At 44.9% G+C, this 17,719-nt stretch overlaps 2 protein-coding genes across 2 annotated transcripts; one reads left to right on the plus strand and one right to left on the minus strand.

Moving 5' to 3' along the window:
- The first annotated feature begins 64 nt into the window (after positions 1–64).
- Positions 65–7,918, plus strand: gga3b (golgi associated, gamma adaptin ear containing, ARF binding protein 3b). The gene is made up of 17 exons (XM_083648559.1): positions 65–125; positions 748–832; positions 917–992; positions 1,100–1,198; positions 1,315–1,438; positions 1,564–1,667; positions 2,118–2,198; positions 2,366–2,503; positions 2,870–2,951; positions 3,053–3,178; positions 3,294–3,536; positions 3,624–3,706; positions 4,659–4,792; positions 5,308–5,558; positions 5,871–6,040; positions 6,173–6,283; positions 6,369–7,918. The coding sequence occupies exons 1-17, from the start codon at positions 86–88 to the stop codon at positions 6,477–6,479; spliced, it is 2,058 nt and encodes a 685-aa protein (XP_083504685.1). The 5' UTR covers positions 65–85; the 3' UTR covers positions 6,480–7,918.
- A 117-nt stretch (positions 7,919–8,035) lies between these two features.
- Positions 8,036–17,261, minus strand: nup85 (nucleoporin 85). Its single transcript, XM_083648725.1, has 19 exons — positions 17,118–17,261; positions 16,799–16,889; positions 16,436–16,592; positions 16,264–16,334; positions 16,122–16,165; positions 15,760–15,829; positions 15,513–15,634; positions 14,943–15,077; positions 14,437–14,550; positions 13,428–13,559; positions 13,067–13,173; positions 12,871–12,954; positions 12,555–12,620; positions 12,031–12,182; positions 10,833–10,950; positions 10,242–10,342; positions 9,223–9,374; positions 9,014–9,115; positions 8,036–8,242 (listed from the first exon to the last, which is right to left on the minus strand). Exons 1-19 carry the CDS (start codon positions 17,148–17,150, stop codon positions 8,144–8,146), a joined length of 1,950 nt encoding a protein of 649 aa, XP_083504851.1. The 5' UTR covers positions 17,151–17,261; the 3' UTR covers positions 8,036–8,143.
- Between the last annotated feature and the right edge of the window lie 458 nt (positions 17,262–17,719).

Genomic DNA, 17,719 nt, shown 5'->3' on the forward strand with positions numbered 1-17,719 from the left:
AAAAACTGCAATAGCTGTACGTGTTTTTTGTGTGGAAATAATTCGGGGCAACACATCGGTGACATCACGCGATGTTTTTAGTGCTATGGCGTACCAGGAAGGGGAGTCGCTTGAATCTTGGCTCAGTGAGTGATTAATCCCGTTTTATCAATGAATTAATATGAGTAATTAGCACGACGCATTGCTCCAACTGTCATTACAGTAAAGCGCTCTGTATGTGAGCTGCCAGGCTGTTGATAATCCTCCAGGCCCGCTGCCTGCGAGCTATTTCACAGCTGGGCTGTAGGTTGGCAGCCCAGTGCCATCATCATATTATTATTAGCAATGCTGGGTGGAGGGCTTTAAACAGTCTCTGGATCAGATTTATGCCACGGATTTTCCACTCAGACTCGGTCGTGATTTTGAGACGAAGCTGCTCAGATCAGTTGGTTTCAGCTGAACAACAGATGACCTTCTCTGGTTGCCCCACTCATCAATGATGAGTGCAGGTTGCATTGCCAATACAATAAAAACTACATGATTAAAAAGCAGGAAGGAAGAATGTTAACAGGAGGAATAATAACATAAGGAGCCAGCTTAATAGTAGCATGCATTGTGCCTTCTGTGGATATTGCAGTGGATATTGCATGGACTGTATATATAATATAGTATAATATAATATAGTATAGTATAATATATTATACCGGTATATTATTATTGCCATTCAAACATACCAGTTCTCCTGCAGCACATTTCTTTTTCCACCAGATAAAGCCACCCATCCGACAAACAGACAGGAGGACTGGGAGTACATCATAGGCTTCTGTGACCAGATCAACAAGGAATTGGAGGGGTATGTTCATGAAACATCAGCAAGCCAAGCATTTTATCCACCATTTTCTGAAAATACAGGTTTGTCATCTGACATGTCTTGCAGTCCCCAGATCGCGGTGAAACTGCTCGTCCACAAAATCCATTCGCCACAAGAATGGGAGGCGCTTCAAGCTCTAACAGTAAGAACCACGTCACTGTATATGTCAACAGGCACGGTCTCCTTCAACCACTGGATTAACCATTCACGTTTGGGCTTAATCTTACATATATCTGCGTTTCCGTACAGGTGTTGGAAGCGTGTATGAAGAACTGTGGGAGAAGGTTTCATAATGAAATAGGAAAATACAGATTCTTGAACGAACTGATCAAAGTGGTGTCTCCAAAGGTGAGCTGACACTGTATCGCGGTCTCCATGCCGTTATGCTAGAAAAGGTTCTGAATTGTGCAGTTTGCTGGCTGTATGTCCCACCCATTCTGTGTCTCCTCACCTCTTGGCTCCAGTACATGGGCGACAGCGTACCTGAGAAGGTGAAGATGAAGATCATAGAAATGCTGTACAGCTGGACGGTGGCTTTCCCTGGTGAGGCCAAGATCAGTGAAGCCTACCAGACTCTGAGGAGACAGGGTGAGTTTGAGATACGGATGGAGGGCAGGAGTTTATCTTTCTTATCAATTCATCATCCCATCATCCCAACTACGACTGCCTTACATTCTTTTTTTAATCAATCTAATCATCTCCCTCTTCACCAGGTCTTGTGACCAGTGATCCAGAGTTGCCGCTGGACAAGACTCTGATTCCCTCTCCTCCTACACGCCCCAAAAACCCTGTGTTTGAGAATGAGGACATGGGCAAGGTGAGGTATAGAGATAGAAGGAAATCAAGGTCTGTCGCAACCTGAAAAAAACTGAAATAATATTCAGTCAAATAAGAAAAGGAAACATCCTTCTAAACCACCGTGATTGGCTGTTGTATCTTGATGAAAATGAAGGCCATCATCATCAGTCAAAATCTATTGGATTCAACAGAATCCAACAGTTTATCTTTCTGGCTTCTTGTTCTGGGTGAAACAGACTGCCCAGTTATTAGTGAAAGAAACATTTCGCAGAATCAAACTGACACAGGTGTGTGTGTGTGTGTGTGTGTGTGTGTGTGTGTGTGTGTGTGTGTGTGTGTGTGTGTGTGTGTGTGTGTGTGTGTGTGTGTGTGTGTGTGTGTGTGTGTGTGTGTGTGTGTGTGTGTGTGCGTGTGTACGTGTGTGTGTACGTGTGTTTGTGTGCATGCTTGCGTGCATGCATGCGTGTAGCTGCTTGCTGAGCTTCTTCGGAGTAAAAACCCAGAGGACCTACAGGAAGCCAACAGGTTGATCAAGAACATGGTGAAAGAGGTCAGAGATGCCAACTCTCACAAGTACTCCTTTTTATTTTGACCCGTTTGTTAGGATGGTGCTAGTCTAGATGAGTTCAAATAATTTCATAGTTGAGCTTGTTTTTAAATTGCACTGAGAGTGCCGGTCAAAGTAATATCAATGGAATGTGTTTGTTGTTTTGTCAGGATGACGCTCGCGTGCATAAGGTGACGAAGCGTATACACACTCTGGAGGAGGTGAACATCAACGTCAAGCTGCTGACCGAGATGCTGTCCCACTACGATAAGGACAACTCCACTGACTCAGACAGGGAGATCATCAAGGTGGACTTGTGTGCACGCCCCTACGCGCACACACACACACACACACACACACAAATTATGAGACAAACTATCGATTATGGATTCTCCAAATGAAATTCTGGTTCTGGCTATGTACACTTTTTCAAACGGTTAATGTAAAGATGCTTATTGCAGCTTTACTAATCACTTTTTTTATATTGTAGGCGTACTGTAGGTCTAATTCTGCCTACTCTACCCATCACCATACTCACTGTGTATAAGGCTTAAACATTTCAAGTACACACAACCACACACACAGTTAAATTATCATCTGTACTGATATACCAATGACACTGACACACGTCAGTTTGTGTCATAAGTGGGGTTTTTATCTGCGTTTCTTCTCAGGAACTGTACGAGCGGTGCGACAAGTTGAGGCGCTCTGCTTTCAAAATGGCCACGGAGACGGAGGACAACGACACCAGTTTGGGTGAGAGCAATGAGTTTCTGTTTAATTTCTGTAAACCTCCTCTCATCAAGTTTTGAACCTTTTACTGGTTAGAATCTAACCCCTGACCTTTGACCCCTCAGGTGATATCCTGCAGGCCAGCGATGACCTCTCCAGAGTCATCAACTCCTATAAGAAGATAGTTGAGGGGAAACCGATCAACGGTGACAGTGAAGAGTCTAGATCCACTGCTGGGCGTGGTGAGAGTGGTGAGACACACATACAGTTTAAATGGACTCTGCATGTTTACAGACAGATGAAGCAGATTGTTCTATGCTCCAGATAATTCATCTTCCTCTCTCCTCTCCGTAAAAACGACAACAGAGACGACAGAGACGCTGGTTAACCTCGCCTGTATCGACGTCCCAAGCCCCCCTCAACCCGCCGCCCCTCTCGCCCACTCCTGCGATCCCGTCTCAACCAATCCGATGGCTCTCCCCATCCCGGTCCTGCCTCCTCCTCCTCCAAAGCGGTTGGGCTGCAGCCAGAACGGCAGCCCCTGCCACGCAGCCGGCGAGCAGGCCTCCGCCGCTCTCTCCCTCCTCGATGACGAGCTGTTGTCCCTCGGTAGATCCTCGCCTCAGCGTGTTACTGAGCTCATGCCCATGTTTCCGTGACGTGCTTTGTGACAATATTCCCACTGCCTTCTTTCAGGACTGAATGACCCCGCCCCTTCCCTGAGCAGCCAGTCAAAACCCACGCTGAATGAGCTGTCCAATCAGTGGAGCTCCTTGCAGGTATTGCCTCTACTAAGATTCTCAGGGAAGTGACATTGGGGCGCCCGGGTAGTGCAGCGGTAGATTCCCTGCCTAGCAACACGAGGGTGGCAGGTTCGAGCCCCCGTGTTGCCTCCGGCTTGGTCGGGTGTCCAATACAGGCACAATCGGCTGTGTCTGCGGGTGGGAAGCTGGATTCAGGGTAACGTTATGTGTCCTGGTTGCTACACTAGTCCCTAGTTGGTTGGAGCGCCTGTTGGGGGGGGGGGAACTGGGGGGAATAGCGTGATCCTCTCATGCACTCCATCCTGCCAGTGAAACTCCTCTCTGTCAGGGTAAAAGAAGCAGCTGGCGACTACACATGTGTCGGAGGAAGGAAACGTGGAAATACTATACTAGGAAAGGTGCTAGTATAGAACTCTCCTCCAGATCGGCAGTCATACAGTCAATGATTCTTTGTAGGGATGGGACAGTACATATCGTAAACCAGCTGGTATGGTGTTTATTCTTAATCCCCGAGGGGAAACATGGTTTGCCACCAGAGCGAGTACAGATACACAAACAGGAAACAGTAACATACAGCACAATACAAGTTACATAACACAAGCAAAAAGAGAGCCTCACAATGCAGAGCTAGCAGTGTTCGTTAAAGAATTTTACAGAAGCAGGAACAAAGGACCTTCTAAATCGCTCAGTAGAGCACCGAGGCATCAAAAGCCTATTACTAAACGAACTACGCAGGGCATTAAATACATTATACAGAGGATGGCCTTCAAAAGAAAGAATAGAGTTCAGTTTTCTCCTTGTTCTCTTGGCTATAGTGATCTCCAAGGAGTCTGGTCACGTGAACTCAATGAAATGCGAGTTCACGTGACCAGCTGGTTTACCAGGCTAAATGTGGGGCATTTATTATGGACATTTGTATTCTTATGGGATGTTCATGCCTTATCTTGTGACTTCTTCTCCTCTCCAGGCCCCAGACCCAGGTGTGGACTTGCTTGGTAGTGTAGCTTGTTCAGGTCCAGTGTTGCCCCCGGCTGCACCCGCCATACACAGTCTGCAGGACCTGCAGGACCTGGCAATGATGGGCTTTGGAAATCACAACAGGTACATGGATGCACTGGATATTCCATTGGAAAAGCAGAAACTTGGATATCCTAACCCTGTGTCGTTGAATTTTATATTGAGTGCTGCTAGTTGCAGCAATAGCAAACATCAATAAAACATGCTTACTTTTTGCTTTTTTTTGCTTTTGAATTGAGTTTAGTGTCCTTGCACTAGCAGTCAAAAGTTTGGATACATGCATTTTATTTCTTTATTTACTTATTTAAAAAAAATTCACATTTTAGAATAAATATAAAGACATCAAAACTATGAAATAACACACATGGAATTATGCAGTGTGCCAGTGACCAACAAACAAAGAAATCAATCAAAAGTATCTTAAAGCAGCTGCTCTTTGCTTTGAGGGAAAGGCTTTGAAAGAAATGCAGGCATAGGCATCAACTTGAACTATTTCAACATTTAAAAAAGACTTGAGGTCAAAATGGTTTTAATACTGCATTAAAAAAAATATTGCATACTGTAATTGCATATTACAGTATGTTACGTGTGATTTTCAGTCTGCCCAGCCAGATGACTACAGGGAGCAGCTTTGGCAGGCTGGTGGGGCAGAGCGTCCCCCCCTCAGCCTCTCTCCTCCAGGCTGCTGTGCCCGGCTCCCCTGCTGTGGCCCAGAGCCTGGGCTCGGCCCCGGGCAGCCCGCTGTTCCGCTCCCTGTCCCCCTGCCACCCCTCTCTGCAGGGCAGCCCCGCCCCAGGACCACACCTCTCCCTGGGCAACGTGCACGTTCCTCTGGAGGCCATCAGACCGAGTAAGAAAGGGAGGGAGGAATGGAAATAGGAAGGGGGAATACTGAATATCATACAATATTAAAGGTTCCTTACAGGTGGTATTTGATGTATAACATGGAATCATTATACATTATGATTTATTTGATTAATACTGTTTGATTTATAGGGATTGAATTGGAATTGACCATGCATTCTCAATTTAGTTCATGAATGGTGTCTGTGATGCATCCTGCGTAATAACAGCTTTTCAGTGGTCTTGTCTACTTGAGTCTCTCATTGGACGGGCCACGTCTTGCCAGTTCCTGATTGGCTGTGTCTTGTCTGTCCCCCAGGTAAAGTACTGCCTGTGACGGCCTATGACAAGGACGGGGTGCGTGTGCTGCTCAACTTTGCATCCGACTGCCCACCCGGCAGGCCTGACATCCTGGTGATGGTGGTGTCCATGCTCAACACAGCGCCCCTGCCTGTTCACAGTGTGGTACTGCAAGCTGCTGTGCCCAAGGTACAGACGATCCATGCTATCACACAATATAGTTACACACAGCAGCCACAAGAACAAGTTTTCTGTCACTTCTACATCATCTACATGTTTCAAAACTCAGTAACATCGTTATCTCTTCCCTACTTCCACCAGGCAATGAAGGTGAAGCTGCAGCCTCCATCAGGAACAGACCTGGCACCCTTTAACCCCATCCTACCTCCAGCCTCCATCACCCAGATCATGCTGCTGACCAACCCAAGCAAGGTAGGAGACTTCCAAACTCATCACAGAAATTGTACACAAATAGATGCTTACAAACCACTAGAAGTCTGTCTCTGCGTCTCCACAGGAGAAGGTGCGCCTGCGCTATAAGCTGGCTTTCACACTAGGAGAGCATCTGTGCAACGAGGTTGGAGAGGTAGACCAGTTCCCCCCTCCAGAGACATGGGGTCATCTATAGCAGGTTCCAGGCCCGCTGCCGCACAATGGGGAGAAACCAATTCTTACTCCATGAAGGGGTGACACATCCCAGAGAGAAAGAAGCGGTGGGGAAATTCTACTGCAATTTTACAGTTCAAACGTAATGCTACCTTTCACTTCATCATTCTTTTTCTTTTCGCCATTGTCATTATTGCCAGTAAGACGCTCAGTCTCAGCAGACACTGGATTATTTTCTTTTCTTCTTTTTTTTACTATACAGTGCTTGATTACTTTTATGCACAGAAAGCTAACAAACTGAACTATAAGAAATACAGTGGTAACAGCAAAATTGTTTACAGATCACTAGTGTTGAGATTAAATTATGAATGGACAAGAGCTCAGCCTCAGACTGAGGCAACACAGCATAACAAACTAAACTATTTCAATATTTTGCTGTAGATATTAGCAAAAAGCCTTCCAGTAAAGACCTTTAAGAGACCAACAGACAGTTGTGCTGTCTGGGAAGGATCTACTGTAAACAAACTGGCACTTTTATTCATACTTCCAGCCAAGCACTTACACAGCCTACAGAAAATATACTATACTTGATTACCATATATCCAGAGATTTAGGAATGGCATTTTATTAGGTTTAACTGGAAAATTGACTTGTGAAATGGAAAGTGCGGTTCATTGCTGCTGAAAGATAATTGGCAATTCATGTTTTTACTAATTATATTAGTGCATATTATCCAGTGATCATGTTTTTAGTCATCAAGACTTGTGATAGTGAAGTATACTGTGTTTTACACTTATACTAGCTAATGTATCCCACTGGTTCAGGTTGGTGGGACCATCATTCCATGTTGAATATTGTGCCAGCATGGCAAGGTCAACCAACAGCACTTAAATAATTCATGTATTTCTGGTATGCTATTGAGTTGTGATAATTAAATTACACCATTACTGGTTTTATTACCTGTGATTAGTTTTTATCTATTCAAACTAAATGGAAAGTGATGTGGCCAGATTGTCAACATTTCCGTTCAACTGTGTTTTCAGTCATAGCCAGCAGTCTGTTTTGTTCTCTATTTAAGAATGTTTGTTACTTTTCTGCCATTATCAGTATTGGATGTATGTCATATTTATTTTCAGTTTTAGTATTGCAGTGCATCACTGAACATTGCAAGATCAAGACCTGCTGAATAATCAATTCAAACTAACTTGGTAGCTCAAAGGGGAGATCCATGTCACCATGCCAACTATTTTCCAGTGTACAACAGTGGGATGGTGAAGGACTGTAATGCGTGTATATTTGCCTAAAACAAAGTCCACCACGCCCCTTCTCTGCTAGTCCTCACATGGGATGCACGTAATGTACATAGATGTACTTCTCATCAGCTGAATGACAAAGTTATGTGTCCATGTGATGTGTAGATTTGGAGTGTTCAGTTTGTACATATTGTATGATGTGCTGTTTGGTTGCTGCATGAAGAAATAAATATTTCTTTCAATGGATATCTGGATATTGTGAGGTTTTATACCTTTATCAATAACAATGGAGGGTTCATCTAAATAACCGTTTCAACACAATGCACACCATAAAAAGTGTTTATCAACGAAAACATTTTGATTACTTGACATTATATACAGTACAAAAAATGCAAAAAAAGAGAGGCGCTTTCATGAGGATGTAAACTATCCATCATGCTTCCACGGTCCCTTCTTTGACGATAGCCATAGCCAGGTTCCTGGCCAGAGCCAGCCTCAGGAGCTCCACTTTGGTCTGCTCGATGTCTTCCTCCTGGAATGAATGACAGAGACACACATGGATTAGACTCCTATTGGATCCCAATTCTTTAATGGTGAGCTGTTTGTATTGTAGCCATTCTGCAAGAGGAATACTTTGAAATGGAGGAAATTATAAAAAGCTTTGTTTGGCTGGCTACTTCAAATGTTAAATGGAGAACCCGATTATATAACTACCGTACTGGTATATTTCTCTAACCCACATTTCAGATTTTATCATAACATTGAAGTCAAACCCCACTGAATATATATTGCAATTCTGTCATCAAGCTGCCATGAATCTACCACTGGACTAATATAGGACCGTCATCAGTCACTGAGCCTAACACCTTTTTAGTGGGCCAATGCCACACTAGCCACTGGAACTGGTTTCATACACAAAAGGTGAACAGTACTCTTCCACCACCGGTATGGCTAGGGTTTGGGTGGTATTAAGGTAATACCTTACACCGGGGTATTTGAAAATAGCAAAAATCTGCTGTGCAATGTGTGCATATATATAATAAACAGCATTTGTCCAGCACCACTGTAAATAAATGTAAAAACAAAAAAAAATATATATATATATTTAGAAGAGTCAAGCTATCATAATCGTGCGTCATGTGACAGCTTCTCCGGAGCGACTGTGCAAATTTTTACAGTATACCGGCCGGGGCAATATTTAGGGAAGGTTTAAAGATATAAAAAATTGGATACCGCCCATCCCTAGTATGGACCGTGTGAACAGGACCTTGGCTGTGTGAGGAGGATGCAGACAGAGATGTACCTGCGTGGGTCTCTCTGGGCTGGGAGTGGCAGTCCCCATGGAGGAGGTGAGCTCCTCTAAACAGAACATCAGCTCATGGGTTTGGTCTGTTGAGAAGATCACCTAGAGGAGGAACAAACAATATAGTGGTATGCCAACTTTCAGCGATAAGCGATAGTGACAGGTGTGAGCGCGCCAGTGACAGGTGCGAGCACGTTTGTCTGACTGACCTCTTTTTGCTCCAGCAGTGGCAGGGCGTCGGTCAGCAGCGTCATCCAGAAGCTGCGGGGGGCGATCTTGGCCGTCATGAGGGAGAGCAGCAGCTTGGCCGCCTCCATGAAACGCTTCTCTCCGTACAGCTTGTGGAACTCACGGTACTTCCCTGAGGAGGGAAAGGAGAGCAGGGTGTGGGCTTGAAACCAGTTTGTTTAGGTCCATTATCAAGCGTAGCATGACGCTCAGCCTGGGTCGCTGGACTGGAGATACTATCAGTGGTACGTACGTGAGCCGTTCCTTCTGTGTGAATGCTTTTGGAGAAATACCCAGCTCATGTTCACACATAATCGCACTGTATACAGGTATAGTTACAGTATAGGGTTCTCTCTCATTTACAAGTACTTATACAATGCTGATTCCACATTGTTCCCTACTTAAGTGAGTCTGTGAGAAACCAGTACTAGAAGCATGGCATTGATTTTCACAGACAGGAACAGCTGGCAGGGAAGGCAGGGTCTACTCAGATTATTTAGAGAAGCAATACTTGGTGTGTGAATTCTCCATAAAAGAAAGACTTGAATTCAGGAGGTAATTTGGATGTGAATTGTGGCCTGCTCTGAATGTCTTGTTGTTGTTTTTTACTTTTGTTGTGTGTGTTTATAGGTTGAGTTTTTTATAGGTAAATTTTTCTTTATGAATGGCTAATCTGTTTTCACTGATATTCTTCCAGGAAAAAAGCCCCTATCACATGGGGCTGCATTAAGCAGTGCATATTTATATCTGTGAGTACACACTTCTCTGTGTCTGGGTCTCATGTGACAGTCAAGGAGTGATTATTACGGAAGTCGGCCAGGACCGAGTCTGGTCCGAGCGAATGCCCGCTCAGTTGGCGTGTAGCTAGCGTTAACCTTCTGAGATTGGCACACGGACTGAGTCACGAGTTAAGCAGCATGTCTAATGGATGCTGTGTGTGTGTGTGTGTGTGTGTGTGTGTTTGTGCGTGCGTGCTTGAGAGAGAGTTCCTAGTCCATACCTAGGAAAGTGAGCCTGTCACTGAGCAGCATGGCTGGGCCCAGGTTATCTATGAGGTCCAGATCAGAGAAGGTCCCTCTGGTGCAGTAGTCCTGTAGGAACCTGACAGACACAGAAACACACACACACTTAAAGCCACATGGAGAGAGGGAGCCTGATGTTTGACAATGAGGTGCTTTCATAAAGAGAAGCACAAGCTGTAATTGATCTGAGAGCTCAGAGCCATGTCCAGTACAATGCTTCATCTATTCTGAATCTACCACAAGGCAATGCCTTCCAGCTGTTCTCTCTATGCTGCGTGAATCTACCACAAGGCAATGCCTTCCAGCTGTTCTCTCTATGCTGCGTGAACTGAACTACATGTCATTATAAAGGTGTTACAACTATACCAAGTTGACACAGTACCCCCAATGCGGTCTGCGGACTCTCCTCTTTTAACCTGCTATTGATCGTGCTGTTGTCCTGCACCTGCAACGATGAGTGGATATGACTGTTGTACTTTTGTTTTTATTTTTGAAGTTTTGCACATCGGAGGTTCTTGTTAGTGTTGAGGGACACATCTCCATGGCTAAGAGCTGTGAAGGCCACTAACCTCTCTGAAATGAGGGTGGCAAAGGCAGCATCTTTGGCCCTGATGCTCCAGGAGAGAGCAGAGCCCAGTCGGTTGTTCCTCAGCGCCCGCCTGGCCATGATCTTACAGATACTCCGCACTGGATAAACATAACAAAAAGGTGAACATCTCTACTGTATCAGGGAAACAGGTCAGTTCCTCTTTGCGTCTGTTTGTGTAAGACAGGTGGCTAGAGAGAACGAGAGAGGGACAGTCTGTTTGTGTGAGACAGGTGGCTAGAGAGAACGAGAGAGGGACAGTCTGTGTGAGACAGGTGGCTAGAGAGAACGAGAGAGGGACAGTCTTGTTTGTGTGAGACAGGTGGCTAGAGAGAACGAGAGAGGGACAGTCTGTGTGAGACAGGTGGCTAGAGAGAACGAGAGAGGGACAGTCTTGTTTGTGTGAGACAGGTGGCTAGAGAGAATGAGAGAGGGACAGTCTGTGTGAGACAGGTGGCTAGAGAGAATGAGAGAGGGACAGTCTTGTTTGTGTGAGACAGGTGGCTAGAGAGAACGAGAGAGGGACAGTCTGTTTGTGTGAGACAGGTGGCTAGAGAGAACGAGAGAGGGACAGTCTTGTTTGTGTGAGACAGGTGGCTAGAGAGAACGAGAGAGGGACAGTCTGTTTGTGTGAGACAGGTGGCTAGAGAGAACGAGAGAGGGACAGTCTGTTTGTGTGAGACAGGTGGCTAGAGAGAACGAGAGAGGGACAGTCTGTGTGAGACAGGTGGCTAGAGAGAACGAGAGAGGGACAGTCTTGTTTGTGTGAGACAGGTGGCTAGAGAGAACGAGAGAGGGACAGTCTTGTTTGTGTGAGACAGGTGGCTAGAGAGAACGAGAGAGGGACAGTCTGTTTGTGTGAGACAGGTGGCTAGAGAGAACGAGAGAGGGACAGTCTGTTTGTGTGAGACAGGTGGCTAGAGAGAACGAGAGAGGGACAGTCTGTGTGAGACAGGTGGCTAGAGAGAACGAGAGAGGGACAGTCTGTGTGAGACAGGTGGCTAGAGAGAACGAGAGAGGGACAGTCTGTTTGTTTAAGACAGGTGGCTAGAGAGAAGGAGAGAGGGACATTCTTGTTTGTGTGAGACAGGTGGCTAGAGAGAACGAGAGAGGGACAGTCTTGTTTGTGTGAGACAGGTGGCTAGAGAGAACGAGAGAGGGACAGAGACAGAAATAACTACCTTGCTCTGACATCTGCCTCTTCTCACAGATCCTGAGCACCTTCAGGGCTTTGCGTTCCGTGTCCAACGGCACGCGCTCAATCTGCAACTGCAGGTAGACGCGGCCAAACTCTGGACAGTGGTCAAAGTAGTCCACTGCCAACTGCCACAGACTACAAACACACACACACACACTAAGGTCAGCCGTCTGTACAGTCTTAATCTTGTTCTATGGTTCCTAAACATGTTTTTATATTTCAAAATAACACACTTTTCACTGGCCTTTTTTCCACTGATGTATGTTCCATAGACAATGGTTATTTTTCTCAACAACAACAATCACAGTGTGTAAGATGACAAATGGCCCCACTACGACAAAAAAAGTAAAGAATGGAACAAGAATATTTCCCCATACTTTTTTGTGCAAGTCCAAAGACCTGAAAATTAATTTTACATACTTTTCTAGACTTTCCATACTTGTGTAGGAGGTAGGAACCTCATCCAGGTGTAAATATCATACAGTACTGTGGCGAAGACAAGCTTACCTGTGATGAGTGAAGAGACCCGAGGCATACTCCAGCAGGAGAAACTCTCTCAGGTTGGAGCCAAAGCTGAACACACAATAAGATAATGTGGTCAACGGCAGCACTGGTGCAATCACGTTATCTCAGAATTAAAATTTTACGTGAGTACGGCACACACACACACACACACACACACAGCCGAACACATAAGTACGGTACACACACACAGCCGAACACATAAGTACGGTACACACACAGCCGAACACATAAGTACGGTACACACACACAGCCGAACACATAAGTACGGTACACACACACAGCCAGACAGAGTACTCACTGTAGATTGTGAGACTGGAGCAGTTTGCAGTGATCCAGGAGATCCGTTAAATGGGCCACAAACCACCAGTTGTTGAGAGCAATGCTGAAAAAGAATACACAGAGGAGAAAGGAGGAAATAGTATGATAAAAGAAACGGAGGGGGATAGGGAACCGTGCACTGTAAGGTTGCATGTATGTGCAGAATAGTGTGTTACCTGCAGTCCTTGATGACCTGGTGGATGTCAAACTCAAAGGCAGCTAGTAAGATGCTGTCCAGGGGCTCTGGGACACTCCTCGAGTCGAGAAACATGGCCATGCATGACTGCAACACACACACACACACACACACACACACACACACACAGACATGCAATTATCTCTAAACACAAAGAGGAAACACCTACAACACTAGAGGTCACTGCACAAATCCCACATCAACCATAATGCATTTTTATGCAACTGTTCCTTATTTGTGTACCTCTATATAAGTAGAAATCTGGTGCGCTGGATTCCTAGGCTGTCGTGCCACTAACAACAGTAAAGCACACCCTCTCGTGTAATACTGCTTCATTGTACCTGTGCGTAGTAGTGCAGCTCGGGGGGTTTGACTGTGGGGTGGGAGAAGAGCAGTCTGGTGACCAGGAAGTGGTACCAGGTGCTCAGCAGCTCCTTGTGCTCCAGCAGAGTGTCCTCATCCCCCACTAGGATCTACACACACACACACACACACACACACACACAAACAAACACACATGGAAAAAATGGCAAAAGGTGAGAAGTACAGAAGTGATGGACGAATAGTTTCATTCAACATCATTTTATGCCTTAAAGCCACCCCTCCAGTGTATTTTGTCATTTTTAAGATATTCCATGTGTTGCTGAGTCATGACCTGGCCTGTTGATTAATCACACTGTTCACCAGTATTTGTTTGTTTGTTTTTACAAATATGGTAACCTAATTTTGTGCTAAAAAGAAAAGAAAAGCTGTTGCTAAAAAGGGGTGTTGACGTATGACTCAACGGAACATACGTCATGTCATGACTAATATAAAATACTGATATAAATCACTTGTGTTACTCTGACATTAGCTAGCTGTTAAGCTACGTTCGTTAGCTACTATGTTCGCCACTGAATGACCAATAACTGTTAAACCAGTTCGAGTAACGCTCTTTCCATTAAGCCCACCAGCTTTTATATATGTTGGTCGGTTTGTTGATAATATAGCAATATTGTGGCTTCTGAAACCAGCATTTTACAAAGGTATAGAGCAGCCATACTGTTTCCGGTCACTTCCACTGTAGCGCAGACAAAGAGTATATTGAAGGCAAGAGAGGAAGCTCTTCTGCTTTTTTGACAACAGCGCTGCAGCCATGATGTTTCAGTGGAACAAGCTATTAGCCTTCGGTTCTTATCAAAATGCAAGTTCTTTGGTGCAAATCAGATGACGTACAAATATACACATATATATATTAGAACCTTTTCATAGATGACCAACTGTTATATAGGTAGGAAAACTGAAGAAGAAGCCTTTAAGAACAACAAAAGCACTAGAATGTGTTTTGGAAGCATTGGTGCACAGACTCACATTACAGATGAGCTCCAGGTGGGGGCTGCTAGCGAAGGAGTTGTCCTGCAGACAGCAGTTAACCTCCTCATGCCAGTGTCGCCACTTCACATCAAACTCTGTTGAAACTCTGGGCTGCAGGAGGATTATCACACAGGTCAGAGGTTAACAATTAGATTAATACAGAGACGAGGCTTGATAATAAAGGATGACACTCTCAAATCACTGGTAAGCAAAGTGTATCAATATGTAATAGCACTTTGCATTTTTCTATACTTGTAGTGTGTTCATGTTGCCTTGGCTGTCCACTGTATGAGAAGTCCAACTACATTTTATCCTGTACCTGGTGTGTAAATCCTGTATTGTGCAACTGTCTGGTAATGAGTCAGTGCCATAGGTGGAAATAATTGATTCTGACTCCAATTCTAATCATTCTTGCCATCAAGCATAATAGAATAACATTCAAACATGATCTTGAAAAACTGAGACTGAATCTAGACAATGAAACTGTAATAAGGGTATCCTACATTGTAGACGGGCATCTTGCTGAGCAGGTTGTCCATCAGCTTGTACATGCTCCTGGCAGCGGGCTGCAGGGTCGCCTGCTTCACCAGCATCTGTCTGGCTTCCTCTAACTTGCCTTGCAGCACGTAACTCACCACCTACACAGCAGGCACACCAAAGATACAAGGGTTCAGATCTAGCGCGTCATCCACCAACCAGGTCAGTGGTTCAATCCCCGGCTCCTCCAGTCCGCATGTTGAAGGGTCCTCGGGCAAGACACTGAACCCCAAATTGCTCCCGATGGCTGTGCCAGCACCCTGCGTGGCAGCTGGCTACCTTCGGTGTGTGAATGGGTGAATGTAGGCACATTGTAAATCGCTTTGGATAAAAGTGCTGTTTAAATGCAGTCCATAATGCTGCATTCAAAGTTAGACAAAATGCAAATGATCAGTGATGATTGCATTTCAGAGGGTGACTGTCTTTTTTTTAATACAAAAAATCCTTCTGTTATGGATCAAAACAGAACATTTAAAATTGTTTTTTAAAGTGTGTGTGTATGTGTGTGTGTGTGTGTGTGTGTGTGTTGCACCCACCACATCCCAGTAGCTGTGGTGTTCGGCAGGGCTCTCACTTTGCAGCACCTCCCTGGCCTTCTCATCCACGTCAGCAGTGTGCAACCTCACCCAGTCCAGCAGGTGGAGCAGCAAGGTACCCGCTGAGCAACCAATCACACACACCATTGACTTGTTTATTTGGATTTGAATGCTGTAATGGTTTCAAAGACAGGTAATTATAGAGTATGTTTATGAGAGAGTAAGAGAGGTATCATCACACTCTAACCTGGGGCAGCATCAATGAAGAGCACTTCACACAGATTCCAGATCAGCTCTATGGCCAACAGAATGGACACCTGCCATAACAAACAGAAGAGTGTCACTGGCAACAGAATAGCCAAAAAGAAAAAATATCTGAAAATGCTGCATCCTAGGACATTAAATGTGTATACTTATGCAATAGAGATGCATTCCAGTATTAAATGCTCCTCGACTTAGTGTAGAGTTTCTCTCAGTATATAGAGTTTCTGTCAGTATATGTTACAATATGTTATCAGTCTCTGGGTGTGGTGGCACATGTGCAGAGTTGTGTGTCGTAGGTGCTCTCCAGCAAGCCCTTCAAGGACCTTGTGTGAACCCGGTCCATACCTGATTTCCATACTGCGTGGCCAATTCCGCATCTTGTGTAGAAACTGCAGAACGGGAGGACAGGATCAATGTGATGATCTACGAGAGTATTTCTATAAAAAACTAAATCATGTCACACCATAGATATTTGAGAATACTACACCTGCAACTTGCTGAAGCTCCTCCATGCAGGCTCGTATCACAGATCTGTAGTTCTTACTGATGCTGACAAATCTGAGGAGTGAGACAAAGACAGATGTGACAAATCACCATATACAGCCATTTATTGTGCAGCTGCTTCATCTGTTATTCCTGATGAGGCCAGGTGAGCTTACTGGGGCTTCTTGTTCTTGCTGGGCAGGTCCTCCCTGATCGTCTGCAGCCCGACGAAGATGTGATGTGCCTCGTTGAAGAGTTTGCGTAAAATGGGGGAATATATGTCCTCATCTTTCCTGACCTCGTGGATGAAGGAGCAGCCTGATCCTTTAGCACCTGACACACACACACACACACACACACACACACACACACACACACACACACACACACACACACACACACACACACACACACACAGGAGGTAAGGAGTTCAGAGTAGGCAAGGAAATGTGTGAGAGAGCGAGAGAGTAAGGCTGTCAAACCATCTCATACTACTACACCTTGTGTTACCTAGACCATGTGTTAACATCTATACTTACCCGATGCTTTGAACACCGTCTCATAGACCAGGATATCTCCAGGACCCCACGCAAATCCCAAATGTTTCCCCTCCCCGGCTGCAGGAATGCTCTAAGTTGGAAGAAAAACAGGCTCATGAATGGCAGTGTTGCCTTTTCAGCTTCACATTTACAGTTTGACATGTCACTTTGTCATGAGGGATTCAGTGATACATTGAATTTTCTATTCTAAACTTGCTATATCTCAGAGTTTAGCAGCTGCTAAGGTTGCGCTACAATTAGCTTGTTAGCACTAGCAGCACTGCAACACTAAAGTACAGCAGACAGCGTCAGGACTCACGGTGGTTGTAGGCTCCACGTCTACCTCCTCCATTAGGAAAGACTGTGGTCAGTACGGCTCAGTAAAATGAAGTGTAACGACAGAAAGTCTAATAACATCTCACGCCATGAACTACAGTGACTACACTCTACAGTCAAAATGCTTGTCGCTTCCGCGCCAAAGCCCCCCTTGGCGCATGTGTCATGACGTCACACCAGCGCTGCCATTGCTGCCTGAACAGAAACAAACTGCTCCCATTTGACAGCTCGACCGACCGAGATAACCTGAGCCCGTTTCACACCAAATGCAGGGGGGATATAAAGAAACGATTAAGTCTCGATGACAACACGTGCATATCATAGATTTCCAATGGAATATACTCTGGGGTGGTTGTTATTGTTGTTTATGTTGTAAATCATGTAATTACATGATGTCTTAACACAAGTATCTGTGAAAACTGCAGTTTTCACAGATACTTGTCAACCACATGTGGTTGTTGTGGTGAATAGATCTGAGTTCAGTTCAACATTAGAGGAAAAACAAGATGGCCGCTGGGATCTCCATTGGAAAAAAACAACAACAATAAAAAATGATGTATGTTGTATTGACAACTATGGAAGCAT

This window comes from Poromitra crassiceps (assembly GCF_964638095.1).
Source record: "Poromitra crassiceps genome assembly, chromosome: 13".
NCBI lineage: Eukaryota > Metazoa > Chordata > Actinopteri > Beryciformes > Melamphaidae > Poromitra > Poromitra crassiceps.

Excerpts from the sequence above, each read along its gene's own strand:
- nup85 (XM_083648725.1), bottom strand. The coding sequence starts at position 17,150 with ATGGAGGAGGTAGACGTGGAGCCTACAACCACC. Across the intron at positions 9,375-10,241 it reads TGACAGGCTCACTTTCCTAG|GGAAGTACCGTGAGTTCCAC; the intron begins GTATGGACTAGG and ends TTCCCTCCTCAG. Across the intron at positions 8,243-9,013 it reads GCCCAGAGAGACCCACGCAG|GAGGAAGACATCGAGCAGAC; the intron begins GTACATCTCTGT and ends CATTCATTCCAG.
- gga3b (XM_083648559.1), top strand. The coding sequence starts at position 86 with ATGGCGTACCAGGAAGGGGAGTCGCTTGAATCTTGGCTCA. Across the intron at positions 993-1,099 it reads AGGCGCTTCAAGCTCTAACA|GTGTTGGAAGCGTGTATGAA; the intron begins GTAAGAACCACG and ends GTTTCCGTACAG. Across the intron at positions 3,537-3,623 it reads TGACGAGCTGTTGTCCCTCG|GACTGAATGACCCCGCCCCT; the intron begins GTAGATCCTCGC and ends GCCTTCTTTCAG.